The 26604-nt window shown below is 48.3% G+C and overlaps 2 protein-coding genes across 3 annotated transcripts in view; one reads left to right on the top strand and one right to left on the bottom strand.

The window, feature by feature from the left end:
• Nucleotides 1-332: 332 nt before the first annotated feature.
• Nucleotides 333-21201, top strand: RMC1 (regulator of MON1-CCZ1; the record flags this gene model as incomplete). 2 transcript variants are annotated; one of them, XM_080714281.1, is made up of 20 exons in its annotated part: nucleotides 333-434; nucleotides 987-1063; nucleotides 4574-4658; nucleotides 5492-5548; nucleotides 6386-6472; nucleotides 9552-9692; nucleotides 9986-10089; nucleotides 10634-10723; nucleotides 10814-10919; nucleotides 12268-12379; nucleotides 14526-14570; nucleotides 14781-14834; nucleotides 15859-15987; nucleotides 17312-17418; nucleotides 18795-18914; nucleotides 19168-19245; nucleotides 19825-19929; nucleotides 20019-20087; nucleotides 20179-20404; nucleotides 21122-21201. In XM_080714281.1, the coding sequence occupies 20 exons, from the start codon at nucleotides 333-335 to the stop codon at nucleotides 21199-21201; spliced, it is 1974 nt and encodes a 657-aa protein (XP_080570407.1). The 2 variants fall into 2 exon arrangements, with proteins under 2 accessions (XP_080570407.1, XP_080570408.1); XM_080714282.1 differs by lacking the exons at nucleotides 5492-5548; nucleotides 6386-6472.
• A 485-nt stretch (nucleotides 21202-21686) lies between these two features.
• Nucleotides 21687-26604, bottom strand: part of NPC1 (NPC intracellular cholesterol transporter 1) — a gene marked incomplete at both ends in the record, with an annotated part of 58756 nt that continues 53838 nt past the window's right edge. The window contains 5 exons of the mRNA XM_080714659.1: nucleotides 21687-21769; nucleotides 22571-22733; nucleotides 23605-23718; nucleotides 24484-24715; nucleotides 25500-25700. Coding sequence (XP_080570785.1) covers nucleotides 21687-21769; nucleotides 22571-22733; nucleotides 23605-23718; nucleotides 24484-24715; nucleotides 25500-25700 — 793 coding nt within the window. The remainder of the gene's footprint in view (nucleotides 21770-22570; nucleotides 22734-23604; nucleotides 23719-24483; nucleotides 24716-25499; nucleotides 25701-26604) is intronic.

Here is a 26604-nt window from a genome sequence, read left to right as displayed (position 1 = left end):
ACTCTAAGATGCCTCCGGGCTGCAGATCACGGCCGCCTGGGCTCCCGCTGACCTCGCAGTAAACCCCGGCCAAGCTGGAGGAGCGGCGTCGCGGGTCTCCACCCTCAGGCGGGGAGGAGCCGCGCCGGGCCCCACCGCGGGCCTGGCCCCTTTAAGAGCCAGGGCCGCGGTCACGTGGTGGGCGGCGGGGGCGTGGCACCAGGAAGCGGCCTGGGCGCCGGGCGCGATCGCGCCGTCTCACCCCGCCGCCCGCGACCCCGCGCCGGCGCCGCTCGCCCGGCCCCACGCTGGCGGCCGCCCCCGGAGCCCCCGCCGCCGGCGCGGCGCCGGCCATGGGCGAGGAGGACTACTACCTGGAGCTGTGCGAGCGGCCGGTGCAGTTCGAGAAGGCGAACCCGGTCAACTGCGTCTTCTTCGACGAGGCTAACAAGCAGGTCGGCTGCGCCCGGGTGTGGCCGGCCCCGGGGCCGAGGCCGAGGCCCAGGCCGCTCTGCAGCCCGCCCCGCCCGGCTGCCGGCTGCCTCCGGGCCGCAGGGGTGGACCCCGGCCGGGGCCACCGACCCGAGCCCCCGCGGCCGCTGCCGTGAGCTGTAGCACCGCCACCTTTCCAGACGCGTATTGTCTTCACCGCTACGCTTGCAGTCAAGGATTTAGATGTTTAGATTTAGGTTTTTCTCCAAGTCTTGTAAAGGGGGACAAAATGGTACTGAAATGCATCCGCGGTGCTTGTGCACGAACTTGGAGCCTTAGGGACCCCACCGGTCTCGGGTCTTGCATAGTCTTGCAAGCGCCTTTTTGGGTTCTGATTTTTGGTTCTTAAAATTCCTGTGCCCAGACAAGCCTCTGTACCTTGATCTGTGCCCTGTTCCTTTAGTTGAACCCAGGGTGGGGCGGAGCAGAAGTGATCGCCGGGAGGTTGGTATTATACGTCTAGGTTTCTTCGAAGTTTAGTTCGGAACATTAACGTTGCTTCTTTTCCTTCTCAGGTTTTTGCTGTTCGATCCGGTGGTGCAACTGGGGTGGTGGTTAAAGGCCCAGATGATAGGAATCCTATCTCATTTAGGTAACCGTGTTGACATATTTTAGAGTAATTTCCAGGCGTAAACAAAATGCTGTTTATCTGATTCGGAAGTTGTTAGATAATTTTGTCTCTGCCTCCCTAAGAGGCCTGAAGTGTGTGTCTGTGGATAGGAGAGGGAAGCAGACACCTGCTGTGTAGTCTTGGCACGTAGTAGGGCTCCCCTCTGTGAAGTGTATTCAGTTATGTGGGCACAAAATACTCTAAAAATAGGGCACCTACTTCCTGGCACTTGGAATTCTCTAGTTAGCGCATTTCCTGTTTGTTGAGGTGTGGGGCCTTCAGTTCCTCATTTAGCCCAGGTCTTTTTAGAGTGTTTGATGGCTGGAGGAGAGTCAGTAAAGTTTGTAATGTAAGAAAAGCATGGCCTCCACTATACGTAAGGTGACTGCATGTCCCAGGTTGCTGTGATTAACAACAGCCCTCAGTTTGTCTTAACTCCTGTGATTACAGAAGGAGGGAATACAACACAGGCTCTCAAGTCAGTGGTGACTTTAAAAGGAGATTATGCTGTTGATCTGTGTTCATGGGAGGCTGTTTTTGAAGTAGAAAATAGTGGACCTTTTTTTTTTTTTTGTGGTCATCTGTTCAACAAACACTGATGGCAGCCCCCGCGCTAGGCACCATGCAAGTGACGACTTTGAATTAGCCTGGTCCCCTTTGGAGAACTCACAGAAAAATGTAGACGAATACTGTGTGCCCTGATAGGCACTATAATTTCTGTTCAGAATGTGGGAGCACAAAAGGGATGTGGCCTTGATTTGGGTGGGCTAGGGGCACCAAGGTTTGAAGGCATGGCTGGGAGGCCCAGGTAGAGAGCACCAGGGGCAGAGGCTGGTGTCAGGGCCTCCAGGGCTGTGTGGCTGGAAGTCAGGGGATCTGGGTGAGGAAGGGGGAAATGGTGCCATGACCAGCTCCAACCTTCTGAATTACCCTGCGGAATTGGGCTTTATCTTGTTACGCAAAACCTGTTAGATTTAGTGCGGCATGATTCCACAGTGTTTGGAAACACTGGATGTTTGTGTCCCTGAAGCTGGATTGTGGGAGTGCACACAGGCAGAGGTACCTTGATAGCTGAGGCTATCCGTGAACCCTCGATCCTCTTGTGTCAGCCTCCCAAGTACTGGAAGTTTGTATCACCATGCCCAGTTTTTTCTTTTACTTTTTCAGTACTGGGGATTGAACCTAGGGGCATTCTACCTCCGAGCTACATCCCAGCCCTAGTCTTTATTCTTTATTTTGTAACAGGATCTACTAAGTTGTGGAGGGCCTCAGTAGCTGAGGCTGTTCATGAACCGTGATCCTCCTGTCTCAGCCTCCCAAGTACTGAGATTAAAAGTGTGCGTCATCATGCCTGGCCTCTTTTACATTTTTTAAAAACTTTATTAAGGTATAACTGACCCTTGATAAACTATACATATTTAATGTATGTAATATGATGACATGTGTACATCCAAAAATTAAATGTGGCAGACAAGAGAGTAGACAAATCTGATGTGCTCTGATAAGTACTATAACAGTCCTATAATATGGTTCTGTTTTGCGGTTTTATCATGAAACCATCACCACAGTCAAGATAATGATCATAGATAAACCATATCTCCCAAGTTTCCTTCTACCTATAAGTATTCCATCTCTTGAGTCCTCCCCTTACATTTTGGTACTGTGGATACAGCCCAGGGGCAGTCTACTTCTGAGCTGTACCCTCAGTATTATTTTATTTTATCGGTACTGGGGATGGAACCCGGGGCAGTCTACCTCTGAGTTCCACCCATCACCCTGTTTTTTTTGGGGGGTACCCAGGGGCTTTTCTACCTCCGGGCTATACTTCCAGACCTATTTTATATTTTATTTGGAAACAGGCTCTCACTAAGTTGCTGAGAGCCTCACTAAACAGCTGAGGCTGGCTTTGAACCTGCATGATCCTCCTGTCTCAGCCTCTCAATTTCTGGGATTACAAGTGTGTGCCACCAAGCCTGGCTTTTAATTCTTTGTTTTGAAACAGGGTCTCACTGAGTTGCAAAAGGTCTCACTAAGTAGCTGATGCTGTCTGCAAACCATGATCCTTTTATCTCAGCCTCCAAAATGCTGGGATTATAAGTGTGTGCCACTATGCCCAGCTGCATTATTTTATTATGAAATAGGGTTTTGCTAAGTTGCTGAGGCTGGCCTTGAATCTGTGAGCCTCCTGTTTCATCCTCCCAAGTACTAGGATTAAGGTACTGCTACATTGAACTGTCCTAATTAAGTTCCTTAATTTTTTTTTTTGTGTGTGTGTGATACTGGGCTGGAACCCCGGGGCATTCTACCTCTGAGCTACACCCCTCACCCTATGTTTTTTATTCCTTATTTTGAAACAGGGTCTCACTGAGTTGTAAAGGGCCTCACTAAGTAGCTGAGGCTGTCGGCAAACCGTGATCCTCCTGTCTCAGCCTCCCAAATGCTGGGATTACAAGTGTGCACCACCATGCCCGGCTTTCCTTAATTCATTCATTCATTCATTCATTCATTCTTTCTTTCTTTCTTTCTTTCTTTTTTTTTTTTTTTTTGCGGGTCTGGGGGTGGAACCCAGGGACATTTGACCTCTGAGCTACACCCCCTGCCCTATTTTTTATTCTTTATTTTGAAACAGGGTCTCACTGAGTTGCAGGGGGCCTCACTAAGTAGCTGAGGCTGTCCACGAACTGCGATCCTCCGGTCTCAGCCTCCTGAATGCTGGGATCACAAGCGTGCGCCACCACACCTGGCTTTCCTTAATTCTTAAATTTCTTCTTTTTTTTTTTGTGGTACTGGAGATGGAACCTAGGGGTCATCCTTCCTCTGATCTATACTCTTAGTCCTATGTGATTTTTTATTTTGAACAGGATTTCACTGTTACTGAGGGCCTTGCTGAGTTGCCAAGGCTGGCCTTGAACCTGCAATTGTGTCTCAGCTTCCCAAGCACTGCAGTTGCAGGTGAGGGCCATCGTGCGTGGTTTAACTCCCCCGTTATAGGTGGTTCGAGCTGGGTATGGCGGCACACACTTGTAGTCTGAGTATGTGGGAGGCTTAGGGGGTCACAGGCTTGAGGCCAGTCAGCTCGGGCACCCTGAGGCGGAGCCATCCAGGGCGCCATGAGGTTGTGTAGTGAATGGTTCTTGAGGCACGGGTGGAAGCTTCGCGATGAGAAGGCTGGGAGGAGCGTATCGGTGGCAAAGCTTACTATGTATGAAATGTTATGTATGTATTTATTAATGTCTAGTTCTCGGGTGAAAAGTCCTTGTGACCCAGCTCTTCCATCGCTTGGCATCCATTGTACTGTCAGTTTCTCCAGCAAGTTGTCACTAGTTGGATTTTGTTCTTTGACAAAAGGTCCCTCTTGACAGCTTCAGAAACACTTCTAATGTTAAACTAGGATTTGCTGCCTCTCTAGTATTTATCTTTTGTCTTCTCAGTAAACGATAGTTGTCAGAATTCGGTTGTTTAGTTTAACTCTTAACATATTCTTTCTTAAAGAATGAACGACAAAGGAGAAGTGAAATGCATTAAGTTTTCCTTAGAAAATAAGATATTGGCTGTCCAGAGGACTTCCAAGACTGTGGTAAGACAGATGTTTACAAATAGCTCACTCTGTCTGTCTGTCTGTCTGTCTGTCTCTCTCTCTCTCATTCACTTTTTCATTTTCTTTTTTTCTGTGGTACTAGGGATTGAACTCAGGGGCATTCTACCTCTGAGCTACACCCCAGCCTTATTTTTTTTTTTAAATAGTCTTGCTAGTTGCAGAGGGCTTCACTAAATTGCAGAGGTTGGCCATGAACCTGCAGTCCACCTCTCTCAGTCCTCCCAAGTACTGGAATTGCCAACGTGCACCGCCACCCTGGACTTACAAGTAGTTTAAAAAGAGAACATCAGGAGTGCATTAGGGGCCGGGCGTGGTGGCACATGCTTGTAGTCTCAGTGCTTGGGAGGCTGAGACAGGAGGATCACAGGTTCGTGGCTAGTCTCAGCTACTTAGTGAGACCCTGTTTGAAAATAAAGAATAAAAAAAAAAAAAGAAAAGGAAAAAAATAGGGCTGGGATGTAGCTTGGAGGTAGAATGCCCCCGAGTTCAATCCCCAGCACCACACACACACACACACACACACACACACACACACACACACACACATTAATTAGGGGCTGGAGGTGCAGCTTAGTGGTAGAGTGCAGGTCTAACATGCTAGGTTTCTTTTAGTTGAATGATAAACCTGAGCAAGCTCTTAGGGCCGCTAGTTATCCGTACTGGCTTCTGTGTCTTTCTTGTCATTGGATGCCAGTTCTTTTCTGAACACTTTTTACATTGATTTGTCCTTTTAATCTTGTAATATGCCCGGGTAGGTTGTCAGTATACTGCCCAATCTAAAGTTTTCCTTGTGTTTTTTTTTTTTCTTTCAGGATTTTTGTAACTTTATCCCTGATAATTCTCAGCTGGAATACACACAAGAATGCAAGGTACAGGCTGCTCCTTCTCACTGGCGGCCTTTGCCGTGGGCGGCGTGGGGAGCAGGAGGCTGGAGGCGCCATCTTGGAGTCTGGAAATCCTGGGCTCAGCCAGGGGCCAGCTCCAGGGACCTGGGCAATTTTCTCAGTTGTGAAAGTCAGTCTCTTCATCTGTGAAGTGGGGTTGGGAGGAGGGGTGGGTTGTTATCCCCAGTGGTACTGGTCCCCAGCCCTGGGCTACCTCACTGGGCTGGCGGATCTGCCTCCTGGAGGTTTGTGCTGAGTTTTTCCTTTTTTTTTTTTTTTTGCAGTACTGGGGATGGAACCCAGGGCCATCTCATGCCTCTGAGCTATACCCCCAGCCCTATTTTTTATTCTTTATTTTGAAATAAAGTTGCAAAGTACCTCACTAAGTACCTGAGGCTGTGCATGAACTGTGACCCTCTGGTCTCAGCTCGTCAATTCTGGGAATACAAGGGATTACAAGCGTGTGCCGCCATGCCGGCTTCTCAATTTGTTTGCCTTCTCACTTTCCTTATATTTTCTTTCTCTAGATACAGATTTTTTTCCTCCCCAGTACTGGGGATGGAACCCAGGGTTGTTCTACCTCCGAACTACACCCCCAGCCCTATTTTTTATTCTTTATTTTGAAACGGAGTCTCACTGAGTTGCAGAGGGCCTCACTAAGTAGCTGAGGCTGGCCATGAGCCTGCCATCTCCTGACTCAGCCTCCTGAGTACTGGGATTACAAGTGTGCACCACCATGCCCGGCTTAAATTTGAGATTTTGAAGAGAATTATAAGTACCTTTCTTGTTAACTAAAAGCAATCTTTCTATAATTCTTTTCAGACCAAGAATGCCAACATACTAGGATTCTGCTGGACTAGTTCTACTGAAATCGTCTTTATAACCGATCAAGGAATTGAGTTCTACCAGGTATTAATTGTATCATTTGTATTTGCTGGAGAAAGTTACAGTAGCAGTTCCACAGCCTTTTGAATTCAGTACTCAGAAGAAATTTTGAGATTCTAGAGTGTTAGCGTCTAGCTTGACTTTTTATTCTCTTCCCCCCAGCTATAAGTAACATCTTTATTTTTAAATTATGATCATCACCATTATTATTTTGTTGTACAGAGGACTGAACCCAGGGTCATTCTACCTCTGAGCTACACCCCCAGCCCAATTTTTTATTCTTTCTTTCTTTTTTTTCTTTTTTGGTGGTACTGGGGGTGGAACCCAGAGGCTTTCTACCTCCGGGCTATACTCCCAGACCCATTTTCTATTTTATTTGGAAACAGGGTCTCACTAAGTTGCTGAGAGCCTCACTAAGTAGCTGAGGCTGGCTTCGAACCTGCGTGATTCTCCTGTCTCTGCCTCCCAAGCGCGGGGATTACAAGCGTGCGCCACCACACCCGGCCTCCCAGCCCTTTTTTAAAATGTTGTTTTGAAACAGGACTCCAGAGGTGTTGCTGTACTGCTCAGGTGGTTCGTGAGCCTGTGATCCTCCTGTCTCAGTTGCCCAAGTACTAGGATTACAGGTGTGTGCCACCATGCCCGGCTAGAACACCCTTAAAAAAATAAAATGTTCAGGCATTATCAAAATATGTTACATGGAAAGTTAAAGTCCCTATTAACCCCTAAAAATATCTATTATGAATAGTTCACTCCTTTATTTTTTTCCTATACAAACCTTGTTTTTATACAGAAAGGAATATTGTACGTAAACTTTTGCATCGTGTTTTTATTTTTGGGTGTGTATGTGTGTTTTGGCACTGGGGGCTGTATCCAGAGACGGTCTACCTTTGGATGTAGTACACCCCCAGCCCCGTTTTATTTTCTATTTTGAAACATGGCCTTGCTGGGTTGCTTAGGCTTTCGCCCAAATGTTGAGGCTGGCTTCAAATCTTGGCTCTTCCTGTTTCAGCCTGTTCTATCCCAAGTACTGGGAGTGCAGGTTCGTACCCCTATGCCTGGCTTTTTTTTTTTTTTTTTTTTTTTTTGAATAGCAGTATATCTTGTACATCTCTATTTATTTTGTTTTTTGTCGGACTTGTTACTGAACCTAGGGCCTCGGGCATGCTAAGCAAGCATCTACCACTGGAGCCGCATGCCTAACGCCTCTGTCTTTTATTCCGACTGGACGGTGTTCTGCTTTGCAGATACGCTACAGTTTATTTCGGTGAACATGCTCAGACAGACTATATTCTTGGTCGAGGCAGTTCTAGATCTGTAGATACAGATACTGCTAAATTTCTTCCAGAAGTTTGCACTTTCAGTAATAGCACAGGACTCTTATTTGCCACGCCCTTGCTAGAACTGGGTGTTCTGTCTGTGGACATTTGCTAATCTGAGCAGTAGAAAGACTGTAGCTGGGCGTGGTGCTGGCCTGTACTCCTAGTATGTGGGGGGAATAGGACACAGGAGAATCACAGGTTCGAGGTATTTTGAAAATTTTAACTTTTTTTTTTTTGCAGTGCTGGGGATTGAACCCAGGGGCATTCTACTTCTGAGCTACATCCCTTTTTATTTTTTATTTTGAAACAGGGTCTCACTGAGTTACTGAGGGTCTCACTTATTTGCTGAAGCTGGTCTTAAACTTGTGACCCTCCTGTTACAGCCTCCCACATCCTGGGATTTGCAGTTGTGTGCCACCGTGTTCACAGAGCATATTGTCCTCGGGGCTGCTCCGAATTGGAGCGTGTGCCAGGATTTCCTTCTGAGACTGAACGATACTGTGTTGTGTGAATGTACCTCATCTGCTAACCCACGTACCTTTAGTGGACATTCGGGTGCTTGTTCCTCTTGGCTGCTGTGCATTTAAACCATGTTAGAATCCTGCCGCAGTGCACGGGGCTCTAGTGTTTCCGCATCTCACCGGTACTTTTTTTTTTTTTGGGTGGTACTGGGGGTGGAACCCAGGGGCTTTCTACCTCCAGGCTATACTCCCAGACCTATTTTTATATTTTATTTGGAAACAGGGTCTCACTAAGTTACTGAGAGCCTCACTAAGTAGTTGAGGCTGGCTTCGAACCTGTGCGATCCTCCTGTCCCAGCCTCCCAAGCGCGGGGATTACACGCGTGCACCACCACGCCCGGCTCCGGCTCTGGCTCCGTTTGCTCACCTGTTACGTAGGGCCGAAGGCGCCCATCTGTCAGGGTTGTGTGAAGAGTGAGTTAAGTGTGGAAAGCACTGGCCGGCATGGTGGTGCACGCCTGCAATAATACTTGGGAGGCCGAGACGGGAGGATTGCAGGTTTGAAGCCAGCTTTAACAACTTGGTGAGACCTTGTTTCAAAATAAAAATTGCTCACAGGTAGACTGCCCCAGTGTTCAGTCTCCAGTACACACACACACACACACACACACACACACACACACACACACACACGGAAAGCACAAGGACGTAGCATCATAAACAGTAGCTGTAATAAGTATAGGAAACAATTTTTTGTTTAACTCTGGGCTTTTTATGCTTCTTCATTTATTTTTTATTTTAATTTTTTTGCTGGTTTGGGGATGGAACTCAAGGACATTCTACCTTTGAGCTACACCTCCTGCCCTATTTTTTATTCTTTATTTTGAAACAGGGTCTCTGAGTTGCCGAGGACCTCACTAAGTAGCTGAGGCTGGCCTTGAACCTGTGATCCTCCTGTCTCAGCCTCCCAAATGCTGGGATTACAAGTGCGCCCCACCATGCCCAGCTTTCTTATTTTTTTGACTTACTGACATCTTTTGACATTTTGCTGCTTTAAAATGAAGATTCTGAATCTGGGCGTTGTGGCACATGCTTGTCATCCCAGCATTCGGGAGGCTGAGACAGGCGGATCGCGGTTCGCAGACTCAGCTACTTCGTGAGGCCCTCCGCCACTTAGACCCTGTTTCAAATTAAAGAACAAAATATAGGGCAGGGGGTATAGCTCGGAGGTCGAATGCCTCTGGGTTCCATCCTCAGACCCGCAAAAAATGAAATAAAATAAGATAAAATGAAAATTCTGTGCCTTGAACTTTGCCTCAGGTTCTACCCGAGAAGCGGAGCCTGAAACTCCTGAAGAGCCACAACATTAACGTGAATTGGTACATGTACTGCCCCGAGAGCGCCGTGATCCTGCTGTCCACCACCGTCCTGGAGAACGTGCTGCAGCCCTTTCACTTCAGGGTATGTTCAAGTGTCCCTTTAAGAATTCCTTTCTCCCCTCCTACCTGGGGTCATTTTAAAGGGACAAGCACCTGGAACATTAACTCACGGCTCTGACCACTAGAGGGCGCCGGACACTGTCCCATCCACTCCAAGATTGGCTAATCCTGTGGAGCCTGGGGGCTGAGAGTGCAGAAGTAGTGGACTTTGGGCAGGATGGAAAGACAGTGTGTTTATCTTTTTACTTAATACAGGGAAAGCTAAAACCTTGAAGGAGTTTAATAAACTTTTCCTAAAACTCCCCTGCCTAACAGGCTGGCACTATGTCGAAGCTGCCCAAATTTGAGATTGAATTACCAGCTACACCGAAGTCAACCAAGCCCAGCCTTTCCGAAAGAGACATTGCAATGGCGACCATGTATGTCTGACTTTGTGCGAGTCCTTCTGCTAGTCGCTTCTGGTGACATAAGTGTTAGGCGTGTGTGCTCAGCACGACTAGCACCCAGGTTTCATGGATACAGAAACTGGGGGTATTCTTTTTTGATTTTACTTGCTTACTGATCCTAGGAAAGCTTTTTAAGTTTTAGAATGAAAATTTCAGAGGCAAAAATGTAAATGGATGCAAAGCAAACTTTTTTTTGTGTGTGTGGTACTAGGAATTCTTCCTCTGAGCTATACACCCAGACTGACTTGGAAGTGGGGTCTTCACTAGATTGCTGAGAGCCTCAATCAGTTGCTGAGGCTGTCCTCGAACCTGCAATCTTCCTGCCTCAGCTTCCCAAGTACTGGGATTACAGGTGTGCGCCACCACTCTGAGCCACTATCTGCAGTTTCTTTGTACACATCGCTGTTGGCTGCAGAAGTGAATTCTCATGATCTTCTTAGCTGTGACCTTATCATTCAGCATTTAGAGGGAAGGGTTTTAAGTGGCCAAGTGTGATTTGTGTCTCTGTCCTGATTAGATACGGGCAGCTTTACGTTCTCTTCCTAAGACACCATTCTCGGACCTCCAACAGCACGGGCGCAGAGGTGGTCCTGTATCATCTGCCACGGTACATTTCATTGTGCTCTCTCCTCTTTAATTTTAAAATAGGAAGTCAAGCTTTTTGACCTGAAATTTTGACTATTTTTTTGTCCTACAGAGAGGGTGCCTGTAAAAAGATGCACATATTAAAGTTAAACAGGACGGGAAAATTTGCCCTAAATGTAGTGGACAACCTGGTAGTTGTTCATCATCAGGATACAGAGGTAAGAGTTACGTGTGGAAAGCACAACTGTTTTGTACAAATTGAGATTGCTCAAAAAGCATTGTGAAATCGGCAAAACTTTCTGAACGATGCCTAAGAGGTGCCCTTCATGCTCAAAGGTTTGGTCTTCCAGGTGGAAGGGGGTCTTTTAAGTGGCTTAGAAGAAAGTGAGTACCTGGAAATTGTTGAAGAATAATTCAAAACTTTTTCAGAAAATAATACAAGAGATTTGACCTTTGGAGCAATTATTTGGTTGAGCCAGCTGGGCTGGGAGTCCACTGCCGACCACGGTGTTGCGAGAGTCCATGGCCTCTGTACTCCTGCGTGGGCCTAAGGCTGCTGCCAGACGGTCGCGGTATGAGGCGCGGGGCCAGCAATCTGAAGCAGGTTCTGCTTTTTCTAGGCTAGGTGTCTGATGGTAAACAAGCCACTTCCCTCCCATGCCTTCCTGCTACATGAGCTGTGTGTGTGTGTGTGTGTGTGTGTGTGTGTGTGTGTGTGTGTGTGTTTCTGTGTGAGAACCATACCCCTAGCCCTTTTCATTTTTGAAACAGGGTCTTGCTAGGTTGTTGAGAGTCTCATTACGTTGCTGAGACTAGTCTTGGGCCTGCAATCCTCCTGTTTTAGCTTCCCAAGTACTGGGATTATAGGCAGGTCCACAGCACTCTGTGTGACCGGCTGCACTGTATCTTTGACTAAAGAAGATGTTTCAAGTAAAATGGAAAAGAGTTGCTTAAGTTTTGAACTGATCATGGTAGTGCACAAGTGGAATCACAGCTATTTAGGGGCTGAGGGCGGAGGCCCTCAAGTTGGAGGCCATCCTGGGCAACTTAGTCAAACCTTGTCTTAAAAACAGAAAAGGGCTGGGATGTAGCCAATTGGGAGAGTGCTTCTCTAGCATATATGAGGCTTTGGGTTCACCCCAGTACTTCCAAAAAAGAAAAAGAAAAGCACTTTGAGTTCTTAAAAGGAAGCATGTGAAAGTGCCAACGTGAGCTGCATGCGGTGGTGCACGTGGTGGTGCACGCGTGTGATCCCAACACGGGGGCGGGGGGAGACAGGAGGATTGCCGATTGTGGCCGGCCTCAGCTACTTAGTGAGGGCCTCTAAAGCTTAGGTTAGACCCTGCTTCAAAATGAAGAATAAAATAGGGCTGAGGTAGAAGGCCCCTGAGTGCAGTTCCCAGTACTGGAAAAAAAAAAAAAGTAAAATAAAAATGGAAAAGATGATTGTGTTGTTTGGCAAATTCCTTCTCGAACAAGAACAAGGCTACAGGGATGCAATGCAGACGCGCTTCAGAGCTGACCTGGAGTGCTGAGATGGGGTGTGGTGTTTTCTGTCTCCACCAGACGTCGGTAATATTTGACATCAAGCTGCGGGGGGAGTTTGACGGCTCAGTGACCTTCCATCACCCGGTGCTTCCAGCGCGGTCGATACAGCCCTATCAGATCCCCATGGCAGGTAACGGGGAGTTGGGTGGAGAGGACGTGCTGCCGTTTCCCCACGTAGCCGTGTTCCCGCCGCCATCCCTGGGAATCGTGTTCAGACGAGACGAGGGCGGGAAGTGGTGGCGTGTGCTTGTGTTTGCAGTCAGTCAGGAGGCTGAGGCAGGAGGATTGTGAGTTTGAGGCCAGCCTAGACAAGTGAAGGAAATCATGTCTCCAGAACGAACACACACACACACACACACACACACACACACACACACGTGCATGCGGAGTATCCATGGAGATCCCTGTGTACAGGGATTCCCAGATCAGTGTGATTTTCAGGAGGGCTTTTGTTTTAATTGCTCTCCTGCTTGTTCCTGCGATGGAACTGCAGGATCTGGTGCGGGCCAGGCGGGTGTTCAGAAGCCACTGAGCTGGACACGCAGCCCGTTTGTTCTTTTTTAATGCAGCCAGGCATGGTGGCACATGCCTGTAATCCAGGTACTCAGGAGGCCGATATAGGAGGGTCTCAAGTTTGAGGCCAGAGCGAAGTAATTTAGCAAGACCCTGTTTCAAAGAGGTCTAGCTCAGAGTAGAATGCCCTTGCGTTCAGTCCCTAGCAGAGAGAGAGAGAGACAGACAGACACACATGACAACTCCTGCTATTTGTGTGTGTGTGTGTGTGTGTGTGTGTGAGACACACACACACACACACACACACACACACACACACACACACACACACACACACACACACTAGGGATTGAACCCAGAGGCATTCTTTCTCCAAGCTATACCTCCAGCTCTGTTAAGAGGCCATTAGTGGCTCCTAATAAAAATAAGTGCCAGGTGTGGGCAGGGTGACGGCCCAGCGAGGGCCAGCGGGGATCCGGGAGCGCAGAGCCTCGGGCTGGCAGCGTGTAGGCCGCTTTGCGGTTGGCGCCTCTCATATTTCTGGCGGGGTTGTGAGCCCCTTGCTCCTCTGCCGCCATCGGGGGTGTGCCCCCCACATTTTAAAAGATGTAACCAGCGATTTGGAGAAGAGTCAGCTATCCTTTCTTCCTTCTGGTTTTGGCCTGTTAAACCAGTGGTTCTCAGTTTGCCTACACATTAGAATCGCCTGTGGGGATTTTAGAACTAAAGGGGGCTTCTCCTGAGGCCGCAGGTCAGCGTGTGGTGGGTGGTTGGAGAACTCTTGGTTTGGGTCAGCCCTTCACCCAGGGCCAGTGAGTGCTTGCACGCGAGCTTTCCAGCGGGGCCCATGCAGGGCATGGTCTGCTCAAAACCATATTTTCTGACCATCTGATTTTGATTTTCTGATTGTATCTGAGTAGTTGGTAAATTGTGTGTGTGTGTGTGTGTGTGTGTGTGTGTGTGTGTGTGTGTGTGTTGCTGGGGATTAAATCCAGGGGCCTTCTACCTCTAAGCCATACTCCTACCCCTATTTTTAAATTTTGAAAGAGTTTCACTAAGTTGCAGAGGGCCTGATCCTCCTGTCTCAGTCTCCCAAGTACAGACATGCGCCACCATGCCCAGCTCAGACTGAGAATCTCGTTTATCTTGTAGGGTTGCTGGAGACACGAGAGCCGTGTAACTGGTCCTTCCAGGTCCCTGGCATGTGAGGTTTGGGGCTCTGCTGCCCAGTAAGCTTTCCTTGGCTGTATCTGCTCTGCAGTGGATATGCAAACTGGTTTAGATAATTAAACCACCACCATCTTCATTTGAACCATTCTCAGTGAATCTGGGTGTTTGATTTTGAATCGTCCAGGCCAGGTTCTCGGTTCTTTAATGTGCGTGTGTAAAGGAGGACACGTCACCCTTGGGCATTTAAAAAGACACTGTGAATGAAGCCCCGACCTGCGCGTCCTTCCTCAAGGAGGAGGAGGCATTTGCTGGCGCCTTTCCCTTCCCCCAGGGAGACGGCAGCCCACTTCTTAATTACTTAACTACGGGCAAATGAATATTTTCTGACCGGGCGCTGTGGCACATGCTTGTAATCCCAGTACTTGGGAGGCTGAGACAGAAGGATCACAGGTTGAGGCCAGTCTCTGCAATTTAGCGAGACCCTTAGCAAAAATAATAAATAAATAAAAAGCAGCAGCCTCCCATCTGAAGAGCTGGTTCAGCCCTGGCAGCATCTCTGATCTGTTTGTCTCACTTGTTTTCCCCATTCACAGGTCCTGCTGCTGTGACCAGCCAGTCTCCTGTTCCATGCAAACTCTGTATCCTTTACAAGGATGCTGTGCACAGGGCCAGCGGCTCCCCCGCCCCAGCTGTGGAGCTGTGCACAGGCGCTGCCCCCCCCCCCCCCAGGAGCTTTCCTGACCTGGGGCTCCTTAGGCGCAGCCGCAGCAGAGGGGATGGGCCAGTGCTGATTGAAACTGGGCTTGCCCTTTCTCTCTTCCTGATTTGGGATTTCCTATAACATGTAGATTCTTCCTCCTGGATTGTCTTTCAGCCTGACATCATCATCAGTGCAAGCCAAGGTAGGTGTGAGGGGCGCTCATCACCCCTTGCCGCCTTTAGACCAGTCATAGCCAGTGACATTTTCCACATGAATCTCTGTGATGACCTTTCCTTTTGACCTTGGGATCGGGATACTTTTTTACCTTGACTCTGCTTTCTACTGTGCATTCATTTCATCATGAGATATATTAATTTTTATAAGCAGGGCAGCAGGCCATCCCCGCCGTAAGCACATTCCGAAAGGCCAGACTCCATGGTGTGGGCCAGCATCCCACATGCGTGTGTGTCTGATGTCCTGAGTGTGCCTAGGAAGCCCATCCCTTCCACACCTTGTTTGTCCTGGGCATCCCCTTGGGTCTTGCTGTCAGAGAACTTCCTAAAGTCTCGAGTCGTCTGTGTTTCCGTCTTGTGCTCTGGGTTTCTCAAGGATGAGCCTTAATGCCCTGGCATCCAGTGCGCGTTAATGAACCTGGGTCTCCTGTGCGCGTAGGTCGGTGCTAGTTCCGGCCCGCCGAGGGGGAGCCGAGATCGTTCGCTGCCGTCATTTTTGATGTGGCGCTTTGTTCTGCAGAACCTCAGCGGCTGCACCAGCCTGCTGTGCGCGTGTTCAGTGCACCCCTTGTTGACTGGACATTATGGAATCCTCCTGGCGGCCTGTAGTTACCTGTAGGACCAATGAGCCAACGCAGGAGAAGTGAACGTAGAGGGCTGATGGCAGTGCTCTAAGTGAGCCTCCTTCTACATGTAGCAGTGAAAGGCGGCTAGGCTCCATGGGCAGATGGTGCCATTTGTAACTAAGAGCCTCTCGCCCTCCTTATCTGGGAGGTGCACCACTGATGTGCTTGTGACATTGAGCTGTGTGTCATAGGAATCAGCCATGTAGAAAGTGTGTCGGTCCTCCTGTGGTCGGGCATGTTCCCAAGTGTCCTGCCCTCAGCTGCACCTGCAGTTGCCTTCTCCCCACAAGTGTTTAGGGGAACCACTTGTTAGGCTTTCATTCGGCTTTGCACCATATTCATAAATTTGCTGCTTCTTAAAATCCAGGTTATCTGTGGAACCTTCAGGTGAAACTTCAGCCCATAGTAAATCTCTTGCCAGACAAAGGAAGATTAATGGACTTTCTCCTCCAGAGGAAGGAGTGCAAGATGGTCATCCTGTCTGTCTGTTCACAGAGTAAGTTGCAGAATTCTTCCCCCATAGTCCGGTCCCAGTAATTGGCCTGTGCCGCCCACCACCTTTTGTTGAGGTGAGCCAATTGTCATGCCCTGTCTGTAACTCAGAGCCTAATTCTTTACTTGAAGGGTGGATTATTTACCCCTCAAAAGGCTGAGAAATACAAACAAGGCTTGCAGAGACTTTAGTAGAAAAGTAGGTATTTCCAGGTGAAAGCAGGCTTAAATGCAGGCAGACATGAAGAGTGGTGCCCTATCCCTAACTTTAAAATCTTTCAGAGCCGGGCGTGGTGGCACACGCTTGTAATCCCCGCGCTTGGGAGGCTGAGACAGGAGGATCATGTGGGTTCAGAGCCAGCCTCAGCTACTTAGTGAGGCTCTCAGCAACTTAGTGAGACCCTGTTTCCAAATAAAATATAAAATGGGTCTGGGAATATAGCCCGGAGGTAGAAAGCCTCTGGGTTCCACCCCCAGCACCACCAAAAAAAATCTTTCAGAATCTAAGTCATGAATTGTGAATTTAGTACTTTAAGAATCTTCTACTAGCCGGGCATGGTGGCACGCTCATGATCCCAGCATTTGAGAGGCGGAGACAGGAGGATTGCGGTTCGCGAACATCCTCAGCTACCTAGTGAGGCCCTTTGCAACTAAGTGAGACCCTGTTTCAAAATAAAGAATAAAGGCCGGGCGTGGTGGCGCACGCTTGTAATCCCCGCGCTTGGGAGGAGGAGACAGGAGGATCGCGCAGGTTCAAAGCCAGCCGTGCTGGCGTAAGAGACCCTGTTTCAAAAATATAAAATAGGTCTGGGAGTGTAGCCCGGAGGAAGAAGGGCTTCCAGGAACCCCAGTACCACCAAAAAAAAAAAAAAAAAGAATAAAAAATAGGGCTGGGGGTGTAGCTTGCTGGTCGAATGCCCCTGGGTTCCATCCCCAGTACCGCAACACAAAACAAACTCCTGTGCCAAGCATGGCGGTGTGCACCTAATAGTCCCTGATAGCTCGGGATGGTAAGGCTAGAGGACTGCTGGAGACCATGAGTTTGAGACCAGCCCGGGCCACATAGTGAGGCCCCGTCTCAAGATCAAGAGCATCTCCCCACCGCCCTTTGAACCTCCTACTCATACCTGCTAGAGCTATTTTTTTCAAGTCACTAGAAAGGGGTTCATGATTTTCAGGTGACAGGTGTGTACAGCACGTCTCTTTGAATGCCCTTTAAAGGAATGTTTGCATGGTAAACCACTTGGGGAATATCTTATCAGCAACATGCTAAAATTCCAAAGATTACACAGGTGGTTTGATCTGTGTGCACATTGTATTCTTTCCAGTGTTGAGTGAGTCAGACAGAGCCACGCTGCCTGTGATAGCCACTGTTTTTGATAAACTCAACCATGAGTATAAAAAGTACCTGGACGCCGAGCAGAGTTACACACTGGTGAGTGAGAGGGCCTGTACCACCTCTGGCTATTTCTGTAACGACAGCAAGATCCGGGTAGCACCGTCGCTGAGGTTCAGTGGGGGCAGGGCCGGCGGCAGCAGACACTAAGTCCCTGCATCCTGTCAGCTGGAGGCTGCATCTCCCTTAACGCCTTCGCTGTTTGTTTTTAACCTACATTAGAACTTGCACGTAAATAGGCCCTTGGTCCACTTCTGTTTTATGGACAAGAAAAATCCATTTTGATTTTCATTATTTTCTATAATGCTAGAGCCTGGACTTAACAAATTAGCAGTTTAATTTTCATTCTTTGCCACGCCTTCTTCCTTTCCTTTTAGGATGTAGTAACTCTAGACATAAGGTTTAGCCAGACATGCGGCGCACGCCTATAGTGCCGGTGCTTGGAAGGCTGAGGGTAGTAGGTTTGTGTCCAGTCTCAGCAAAGTAGTGAGGCTTTGGGCAACCTAGGGAGACTACACTTCCAATTAAAAAAAACTGAAAATGCTAAGGGTACAGCTCAGAGGTAGAATGCCCCTGGGTTCAGTCCCCAGTGCTACACACACACACACACACACACACACACACACCCTGATGTACTGGGCTGGGGGACAGCTCCGTGGCAGAATGCTTGCCTAACATGCACGATGCCCTGAGTTCCATCCCCAATACCGCACAGAAATAAACAAACAAACAAATAAAAAAGAAAAAAAACCCCAACAGAGACTCACTGAAAGCTAGACTTTTTTTCTCTCTAAGTTGCAAAGGGCCCCACTAGGTAGCTGAGGCCATGCCCAGCTAAGAGCTATTCATTTAGTGTTGATCAGAGCTTCATAAAACAAGGCTACAACTAGCCATTTTGTTTTTATTAGACAACAAATGCCATAGCCCAGGCTTAAGAAAATTAGGGAAGTTAACCTTTTCAGAGGTTAGCCAGGCATGGTGGCTCATGCTTGTAATCCCAGTACTTGGGAGGCTGAAACAGGAGGATTGCAGGTTCAAGGCCAGCCTCAGCAACTTAGCGAGGCTTTCTGTAACTTAGTGAAACCTGTTTCAAAATAAAGAATAAAAAATAGGGCTACGGGTGAAGCTCGGAGGTAGAATGCACCTGCGTTCAATCCCCAGTACTGCAAAACAAAACGAGACCCAGCTTTGCAGAGGCTAAGAAGCCTGGTGCATCTGAGAAGTCTGCCTCAGGCTTGCTTGCTTCCCCACTGCAAGCCCTGTCTGATTTGCAGGCCCCTTCCTAGCCAGCTTGGGAGTTTTATCTAGGTGGTAAACCGTCTTCCATCCTCTCTTAGGGTCATGTCCAGGAATTGTCTGTCTGGCATCACATCTCCAGAAGCCGGTTAAGATCCAACTGTGATTTCTCACTCTAGGCCGTGGAAGCCGGGCAGAGCCGGAGCAACCCGCCCCTCAAGAGGCCTGTGCGGACGCAAGCCGTGGTGGACCAGTCCGACGTGTACACCCACGTGCTATCAGCGTTTGCGGAAAACAAGGTGCCACCGCGCTTCTGCGAGTTCTGCAGGCGGGGCCAGTGAGCTCATTGTGATTAGACCACCTGGAGCTGTGTCGGGAGAGAGGATCACGCGAGGTTTGGCTAATTAGGAGCGCAGGTGGAATCGCTTTTGTGTACAGAGCCGAGAGGCTGGTACAGTCCCAGCCAGACAGAACACGAGTGGGGATAAAGGAGGAGTATAAATGCAGCTTCGTCTGTAACTGGTATTTACAAAACCACTCTTTTCTCTGCAGGAAATGCCACATAAGTTTGTGATCGCTGTGCTGATGGAATATATTCGCTCTCTTAACCAGTATCAGATTGTAGTACAGGTACCTTTAAATTGCATGTTACCCTAAGAGGAGTTAAAGAAGAGCACTGTCGGTCTTAAGAGGATGGCTCTCTGGGCCTTGCACATGTTCTGTCATGCACCTGTATCCCCAGTCCTTTTCATTCTGAGAGTCTCCTGTGTTACCCAGACTGACCTCAAACTTGTGATCCCCCGCCTCAGCCTCCCAAGTGGCTGAGGTGACGGGCCTGCGCCTGATCCCAGCAGGTGACTCTTATATCCTCCAAGGGTCTCATGCCTCATGCTTTGTGTGTGCTGGGGACTGAGCCACGGTTCTACCTGAGCCACACTCCCAGACCTTTTAAGTTTTTATTTGGAAATGGTCGAAGTTGCTGGCTTTGAACCCGTGAGCCTCTTGCCTCAGCCTTCAACATGGGTGTTATAGGTGTGCACCACCACGCCCGGCTCACGCAGAATTTTGAGTTACTTTCTTAACATTTTGTTTTTAGTTGGGACCACTTTTTCTACAAGGAACCATTGGCCTGTGTGGGGGTGCAGCCCCCAGCCGGCCTCATGCTGTAGTTGAGTGATTTGGAAATGTCCTTCCTCCTTTTGGTTCCAGCACTACTTACATGAACTTGTCATCAAGACGCTTGTCCAGCACAACCTCTTTTACATGCTCCATCAGTTCCTGCAGTACCACGTGCTCAGCGACTCCAAACCTTTGGTGTGTATCACAAGAGTCTTACTTTTGTTGTGATTTAAAACTTGGTGTTAACTTTGTGGCTGAAGCTACTCTGAAACTTGCTCTTCCAGGCTTGTCTGCTGCTGTCCCTAGAAAGTTTCTATCCTCCTGCCCATCAGCTGTCACTGGACATGCTGAAGGTGAGGCTGACCTCGTAGCTTCAGACAGCCAGCACGCACGTCCCTGTCTGGCGCGCGCCCTGACCCACACTTCTCACCCCCTTCCTTCTAGCGACTGTCAACAGCAAACGATGAGATAGTGGAAGTTCTTCTGTCCAAACACCAGGTGTTGGCTGCCTTGAGGTTTATTCGGGGCATTGGTGGCCACGACAACATTTCTGCACGGAAATTTTTGGATGCTGCGAAGCAGACTGAAGACAACATGCTTTTCTATACTATATTTCGATTTTTTGAGCAGCGGAACCAGCGTTTGCGAGGGAACCCTAATTTCACACCAGGTGAGGGTCGTCACCTCGGGAGACCTGGGTAACCACAGACTCGCAAGGTAGCAAGACCCCAGTGTTGGGAGAGCAGCCCGCGTGAGGGCTCCTAGGCTAGCGGTCTCATCACCACCGGCGGTGCTGCTGCCCGCCAGCCTCGGCCTGGCCGCCGCTGTTTCAGCACCTGGGGGATCTGTGTTAACCTGGACCTCACAGTGGCGGGGTTTGGATCGAGATGTTCAGGGCCCGATTGGACAGTCTGGACACAGTAATCTTGGAGCATCCCTTCTGAAGGAGTTAGGAATAAGAGCAAAGCGTGGCTAAGGCTTTTACACAGCTTAGGGCCTATTAAAGTTTTAGCAAGAAACACAGGATAATCAGTCATAAAGGCCAAGACATTTCCTTTAGGACGGGGAAGGAGCAGCACTCTAGTCACCCTTGACGGTCTCCATCCGGGGTGTGCCAGCCTTTTCTAGTTTAGTGTACAGTGCACGATGGCATTTGGCGGCCTCGTTGACAGCGTGGACTGGTGCAGTGCAGTTAGCTTTTTGGCTTCTTACTAAGCATATGGTGATTTGCTAGAGATCATGAACAGAAAGGACAACCCCCAAGACTAGGAAAACAAGTTTTTATTAAAGAAAAATAATTTAAAACTCAGCATAGGACCTATAAGCTATATTCTTATCCTTTTGTGCCACACCAGTTGGTAATTAAGATCTACATTTTCTTTTATAGGAGAACACTGTGAAGAACATGTTGCTTTTTTCAAACAGGTCTTTGGAGACCAAGCTCTCATGAGGCCTGCAACGTTCTGAAATCACTTGTTAGGCTCTTTTATAAAAATGTGTACAAAGTTAATTTATTGCATTAATAAAGATCTTTAAACTACAAAATCTTATAATAATAAAGTATATCTACAATATCCTCAAATGTTACTAAAAATAATGGTATAGAATGTGTGTGATGGCTTACTCCTAAAAAAAAAAGGAGACAGTGCATGGACTGGCCTTAGGAAATGTTGAGCAGATCATGCTCACAGCCCTCCCTGTTCCCTTCCTCTTGCCAAAGGCGAGGTTTCCTTCCTGAGAAGCCGGGGCAGGTCAGTGTCCCACACTTGCCTTCAGATTTCATAATACTGCTTCACAAGTCAACTGTGCATTCCTGAGTGTAAGCATGACGTCTGAACGGCCTGATGTCTAGGAACATCCCGTGTTCAGCTCAGGATCGACACTGGACGACTGTCCAGCGGTAAACGGACCGACCCTTAGACAGTTCAGAGTCTCCAAACCCTGGAGGAGGGCTAGAAATTGAGGAGCCGTTCTCGCTCTGTGCCCTTGTATCGGTCTTGAGTGACACGACTCCTGGCTTTATTTACTGATGGTCCTGTGAGAGAGAAAAAATGTATTTCTTCAGGAGAAAAGCAGATAGCTTATCCTGGATTACAACAGTAGCTCCAATCTTCCAGAGTTGGAGAAACATCCCTCATTTTGTTACCCTTCTACCTCAGCGCTTCAACTTAGTTCTGAAGCTACAAGGCAAGTGCTTGGTACCGTTTCCCATTTAGCCAGGGATCATTGTATGAGGTGAAGAACCACTGAGATAAAAAGATCACGAAGGCAGACTCAAAACCCGGAGAGGATGTGTGTGTGTGTGGTACTGAGGATGGAACCCAGGGGCTTTCTACCTCCGGGCTACACTCCCAGACCTATTTTCTATTTGGAAACAGGGTCTCACTAAGTTGCTGAGCGCCTCACTAAGTAGGTGAGGCTGGCTTCAAACCTGCATTATCCTCCTGTCTTGGCTTCCCAAGTACTCGGATTTTAAGTGTGCGCCATCATGCTTAACTTTGGGAAAAAAAAAGTTTCTATGCCGGGTATGGTGGTGCACACTTATAATCCCATTACTTGGGAGGCTGAGACAGGAGGATCACATGTTCGTGGCCAGCCTCAGCTACTTAGGCCCTACAACTTAATGAGACCTTGTTTCAAAATAAGGAATAAAAAATAGGGCTTGGAGTACTGCTTGGAGGTAGAATACCCCTGGTTTCAATCCCTAGTACTTCATAAAATTAAAAGTAAAGTAAGTTTTTACTCAGTATAAATTCAGCTACTACAAAGGATATTTCAAGACACACTTTTTCACTAATGTGCTTCCTCCCAGGCTACTTGTTAAAAGAACTCTTACCTATGTAACTGAGTAAGACGGGAAGGAAAATTAGTCCATGAGTGGCTCCCAGTAAGACCATAGCTAGGTACATCCTGAAGTAAAATATCTGGAAAATCTGAGATTTGGCAAAGGCCAACACCACAATCCCTCCAAATTTTGTAAGCGTGATTCCACTGAATACCTGTAAAAAGAGAAAATGTTAGAAATGACTTTTACCAACTTTTACTGAATATTTCCTTATGTAGAGATGTCTTAATGTTCAAGATCCAAAGTAATGTAAGACAACTTTCAGAGGTACTGGGAATTGTTTTTATGAGTGGAGGGAAAAAAAGGTATAAGGGTAAAAGATGTGTATTCTACATAGAAAGTCTATAAACAGAATTTAACATATGTGTAATCTCAAATGGAAACTTAAGCTTAAATAAGCTTAACAACATTTTCGCTTGTGGTCAGTAATTAGCTGATGGACTAAGCCAGGGTCCAGAGAGCAGCTGCAGGCATACTCTGGGCTCTGGGCCACGGCCGCTCCTTGCTTGTTAACCCACACTACTGGCTGCCAGCTCTCCAGAATCTTACTTTTCTTTCTTTTTTTTTTTTTGCTGGTCTGCAGATGGAACCCAGGGGCATTTGACCTCCGAGCCACACCCCCTGCCCTATTTTTATTTTGAAACAGGGTCTCACTAAGTTGTGGAGGGCCTAAGTGGCTGAGGCTGTCCGTGAACCACGATCCTCCAGTCTCAGCCCCCTGAATGCTGGGATTACAAGCGTGCGCCACCATGCCTGGCAAATCTTATTTTTCTTTATGTCACTGCTTGAGCCATCCTGCTACCTAAAAAAAGAGTTATATAAACCAGTACCATTCTAAAAAATTTCAGGTTTGTGTAGGATGTATCCATGTCATGAATTGCCTGGAAACTTGCAGTTCTTGGGACTGCTGTGTAAAGGATCCAAATCCTGGTTTACCAGGTCAACCTTAAGTTCTTCTGAGGAACAGGCAGTGAGCAGGCGCGGGCGCTGTGGCCCAGCCCTTGCCCGCTGCTGAGGATACTCACTGAACTGCCCATGAGAGCGAGCGCCTCTTCTGCACGGTCCACGCGGCGTCCTTTCGTACTCAGGGTGAATGCTCTTGTTATGTGGCTGCAGAACTCCACAGAAATGCCACAGCTCTAAAATAAAGCACTTCCGTGAGGATGACTTTTCCAAATGAGAATCCTAAGCAGCCAGTCACCCCTTGCCAAGATGAGGTTCCCAGGGCACCTGGGTGCTGGAGGAGCCCTACGCAGACCCTGACTCGTAACACAAGCCCCGGACAGCTGCCTCAACTATAGCAGGAAACTGTGGAACCCTCTAAGCACGGCCTAATGCACTAGTTCTCGACAGCAAATCTGCTTGCTAGGAAGTCGTTAAGACATCGAGGTTATCCTGCCCCATGGAGCTCGCACACCGTCATTTCTTTACTTGGGCCTTACTACTACCTGGGAATGGTCTTCATCTCCAAGTACAGACTTGGTTTCTCCCTTCCATTAATACCTTAATGCTCACACGTGTAAGACTTTATTTAAAAGTATCTGGCAATTGTATGGGAAGGACAATTAAGTAAAAAATGAACCTCTTGTCGTTAATAGTAATGGCAGCATACCCAAGCTAGATGATGAGATCACGCTTCTGTCAGGTACCTGGAGCCATGCTACTTACAAGTAGTATGTGTAGCTTGTAGCACAAGCTACAGATTAGAGGAAAAGCGGAAGTAAACATTACTTTTACTGTGCTTCAGCCCTGTCCTGACCTACCCAGGGCTTATCCTACTTCCGTGTGTACCCAGAGCAAGACAGACTTGGGGTTTTGCCCCATCTTAGAGTTTCTGCGGAATCTAGGAAGCGATTCCTGAAAGTGACGCAGGAGCTAGGGACAAAGCGTCGACCAGGCCTCACCATCACCAGGTTGACCAACGACACTGCGTTCAGACTGATGCCCCACAGCCACATGACTCCAAACATGTTGACCAGGATCATGGCGATGGTGAGGCACACGATGACAGCAGACCACAGCTCACAGCCCAGAACCACCAGGGTCACCAGAAATATGGAGCCCAGGGACACGCCGAGGTTAAAGATGGTGTCGTCAACAATGGTCAGGTACTGTTCGTAGAAAACGTAGAACACACTGGGGAGAAGGAGAAGGAGCTGTTACAGCCACACTCACTCCTGGGAGCTCAGCTCTTAGGAACCCTGACTCCTGCAGAGAGATACCTGTGCAGAAAACCGCCCTGTTTCATAAGACTCACTCAGAAATTCAGCTGGATCTCTGATGGCCACTGGTGCCAGAGCCTGACAGTGATCCAGAATGCTATTTTATATGAAGTTCTTGTTTGTAAGCGGATCTGTCTTTCTCATAGACATTTGTAAAGAGTTCCATAGGATTTTTGGGGAAAAACATTCTAGATCTAAACTGAGAACAAGGACCCTTAGGACATTTCTCCCAAAGTAAGCAGCATTCCCCAGGAATTAGACTTTCAGAACTTCTTCCACAGAAAATACTGTTTCTCTAAGCAAAATCGTAGTTAAAAAAAATCACATATTTCTATTAACTTTCTGTTTTCCAAATTCAGTATTTCATACATACTACTCTTCTTGCAAGGAAAGAAAAAAAAAAAACCACAAATAAATGAAAAGTCCTCATAAAAGCACTGTCCCGAGTAATCAGCAGAGAGGAATCCATGTCAGCTTCTGGCCAACCGCTGGCATGGCCCTCTCTCTGGGGCCTGTGTCACTGAACAGGACCAAGTTCCCTGCCTGCAGCTCACACACTGGCGGAGCCCCACCTGCCCAGCACACCATCTCCCCTCATTTGTGTCCCCAGTGTTCAGGATGCAGCTGCAGGTCAGCATCCCACAATGCACCCCCGAAGGGTCTCCCAGGAAGCCCCTGTTAGCACAACCACTCCTCACCTGTATGGGAACACGCTGTGATTACTGCCTTTACTGCTCAAGGCTTCGGTGATGTTACTGGCTACAAGTCGGGCTTTCTTCATGGCGTCAACAAAGTCCGCAGAGGTCTGAAGCACAGTGTGGTAGGTCATGAAGTACGTGGCTCCGACACTGGTGTTGTTGCCGAGGATGTTGACGGCCGAGCTGTAAGCAGCGTGGCCCCTGGGAAAGAGCGCGAGTCAGAAAAGCCAGGCCTTGGGAACCGGGCGGAACCTCGGCTCGTCAGGCCACGTGGAGTTGCTGACTGACCCTGGCCAGACAAGCTCAACTCTGACTGGGGACGTGGAGACGTGCGCTTATTCTCACCCAGAACGGCTCTTCTCTAAGAGCTATGGTTTCTGTGGTACGTGATGGCCACCGTTTCACTATCTGGTTCTGCTCATAATCAAACACGGAGGGAATTTACTGGGTGCTGCTGTGTAACAGGAAGCAGGAAAGGGCAGGGGCCTGGACTCCAGCTCAGTCCTGCCGCTGATCAGGTCCCTCAGCCCGGTGAAGCGGGCCAGGGAGGCTCCTGGGCTGATGCCGCAGCCTGGATGCTCCTAATTCAGCTACTGCCTCCCTAACAGCCGAGTTCATGCCAACTTGTTTTACGTAGGCCAAGCATGCAACAGTCTGCAAGCAAACCAGGCAGCAAGACCATTTCTATTTTATTTTCAGGGTAGCCTTCCCATGGGACTTAGATCAGGTCCTAAAACACAGACACGGCATACAGCTAACTGCTGTGACTGGTCAGATATGGACTCCTATGAAAAACAGGACCACTCAGACTTCACCTCAGCTAATGTGGATGTTCATCTGCTACCCAAAAGTGCTCCCGAATCACTACCCTGGTGCTGCAGCCAGGCTGCTACTTCTAGGCCAGACAGCCTGCTTCTGTGAGCTACTGGCTACCTAGCTGCAGGGGTGAGACAGTCTCCCATACAGCCAAGCCGGCAAGGAGCACGTGGGGCTAACAATCTAAATTTTTTTTAAAGAATATATATAAAAATAATTTTTTTTTTTTTTTTTTTTTTTTTTTTGCGGGCCTGGGGATGAAACTCAGGGGCATTCAATCTCTGAGCTA

Source organism: Muscardinus avellanarius, assembly GCF_963383645.1.
Source record: "Muscardinus avellanarius genome assembly, chromosome: 17".
Taxonomy (NCBI): Eukaryota; Metazoa; Chordata; class Mammalia; order Rodentia; family Gliridae; genus Muscardinus; species Muscardinus avellanarius.
This window is presented reverse-complemented; position numbering and strand designations above follow the sequence as displayed.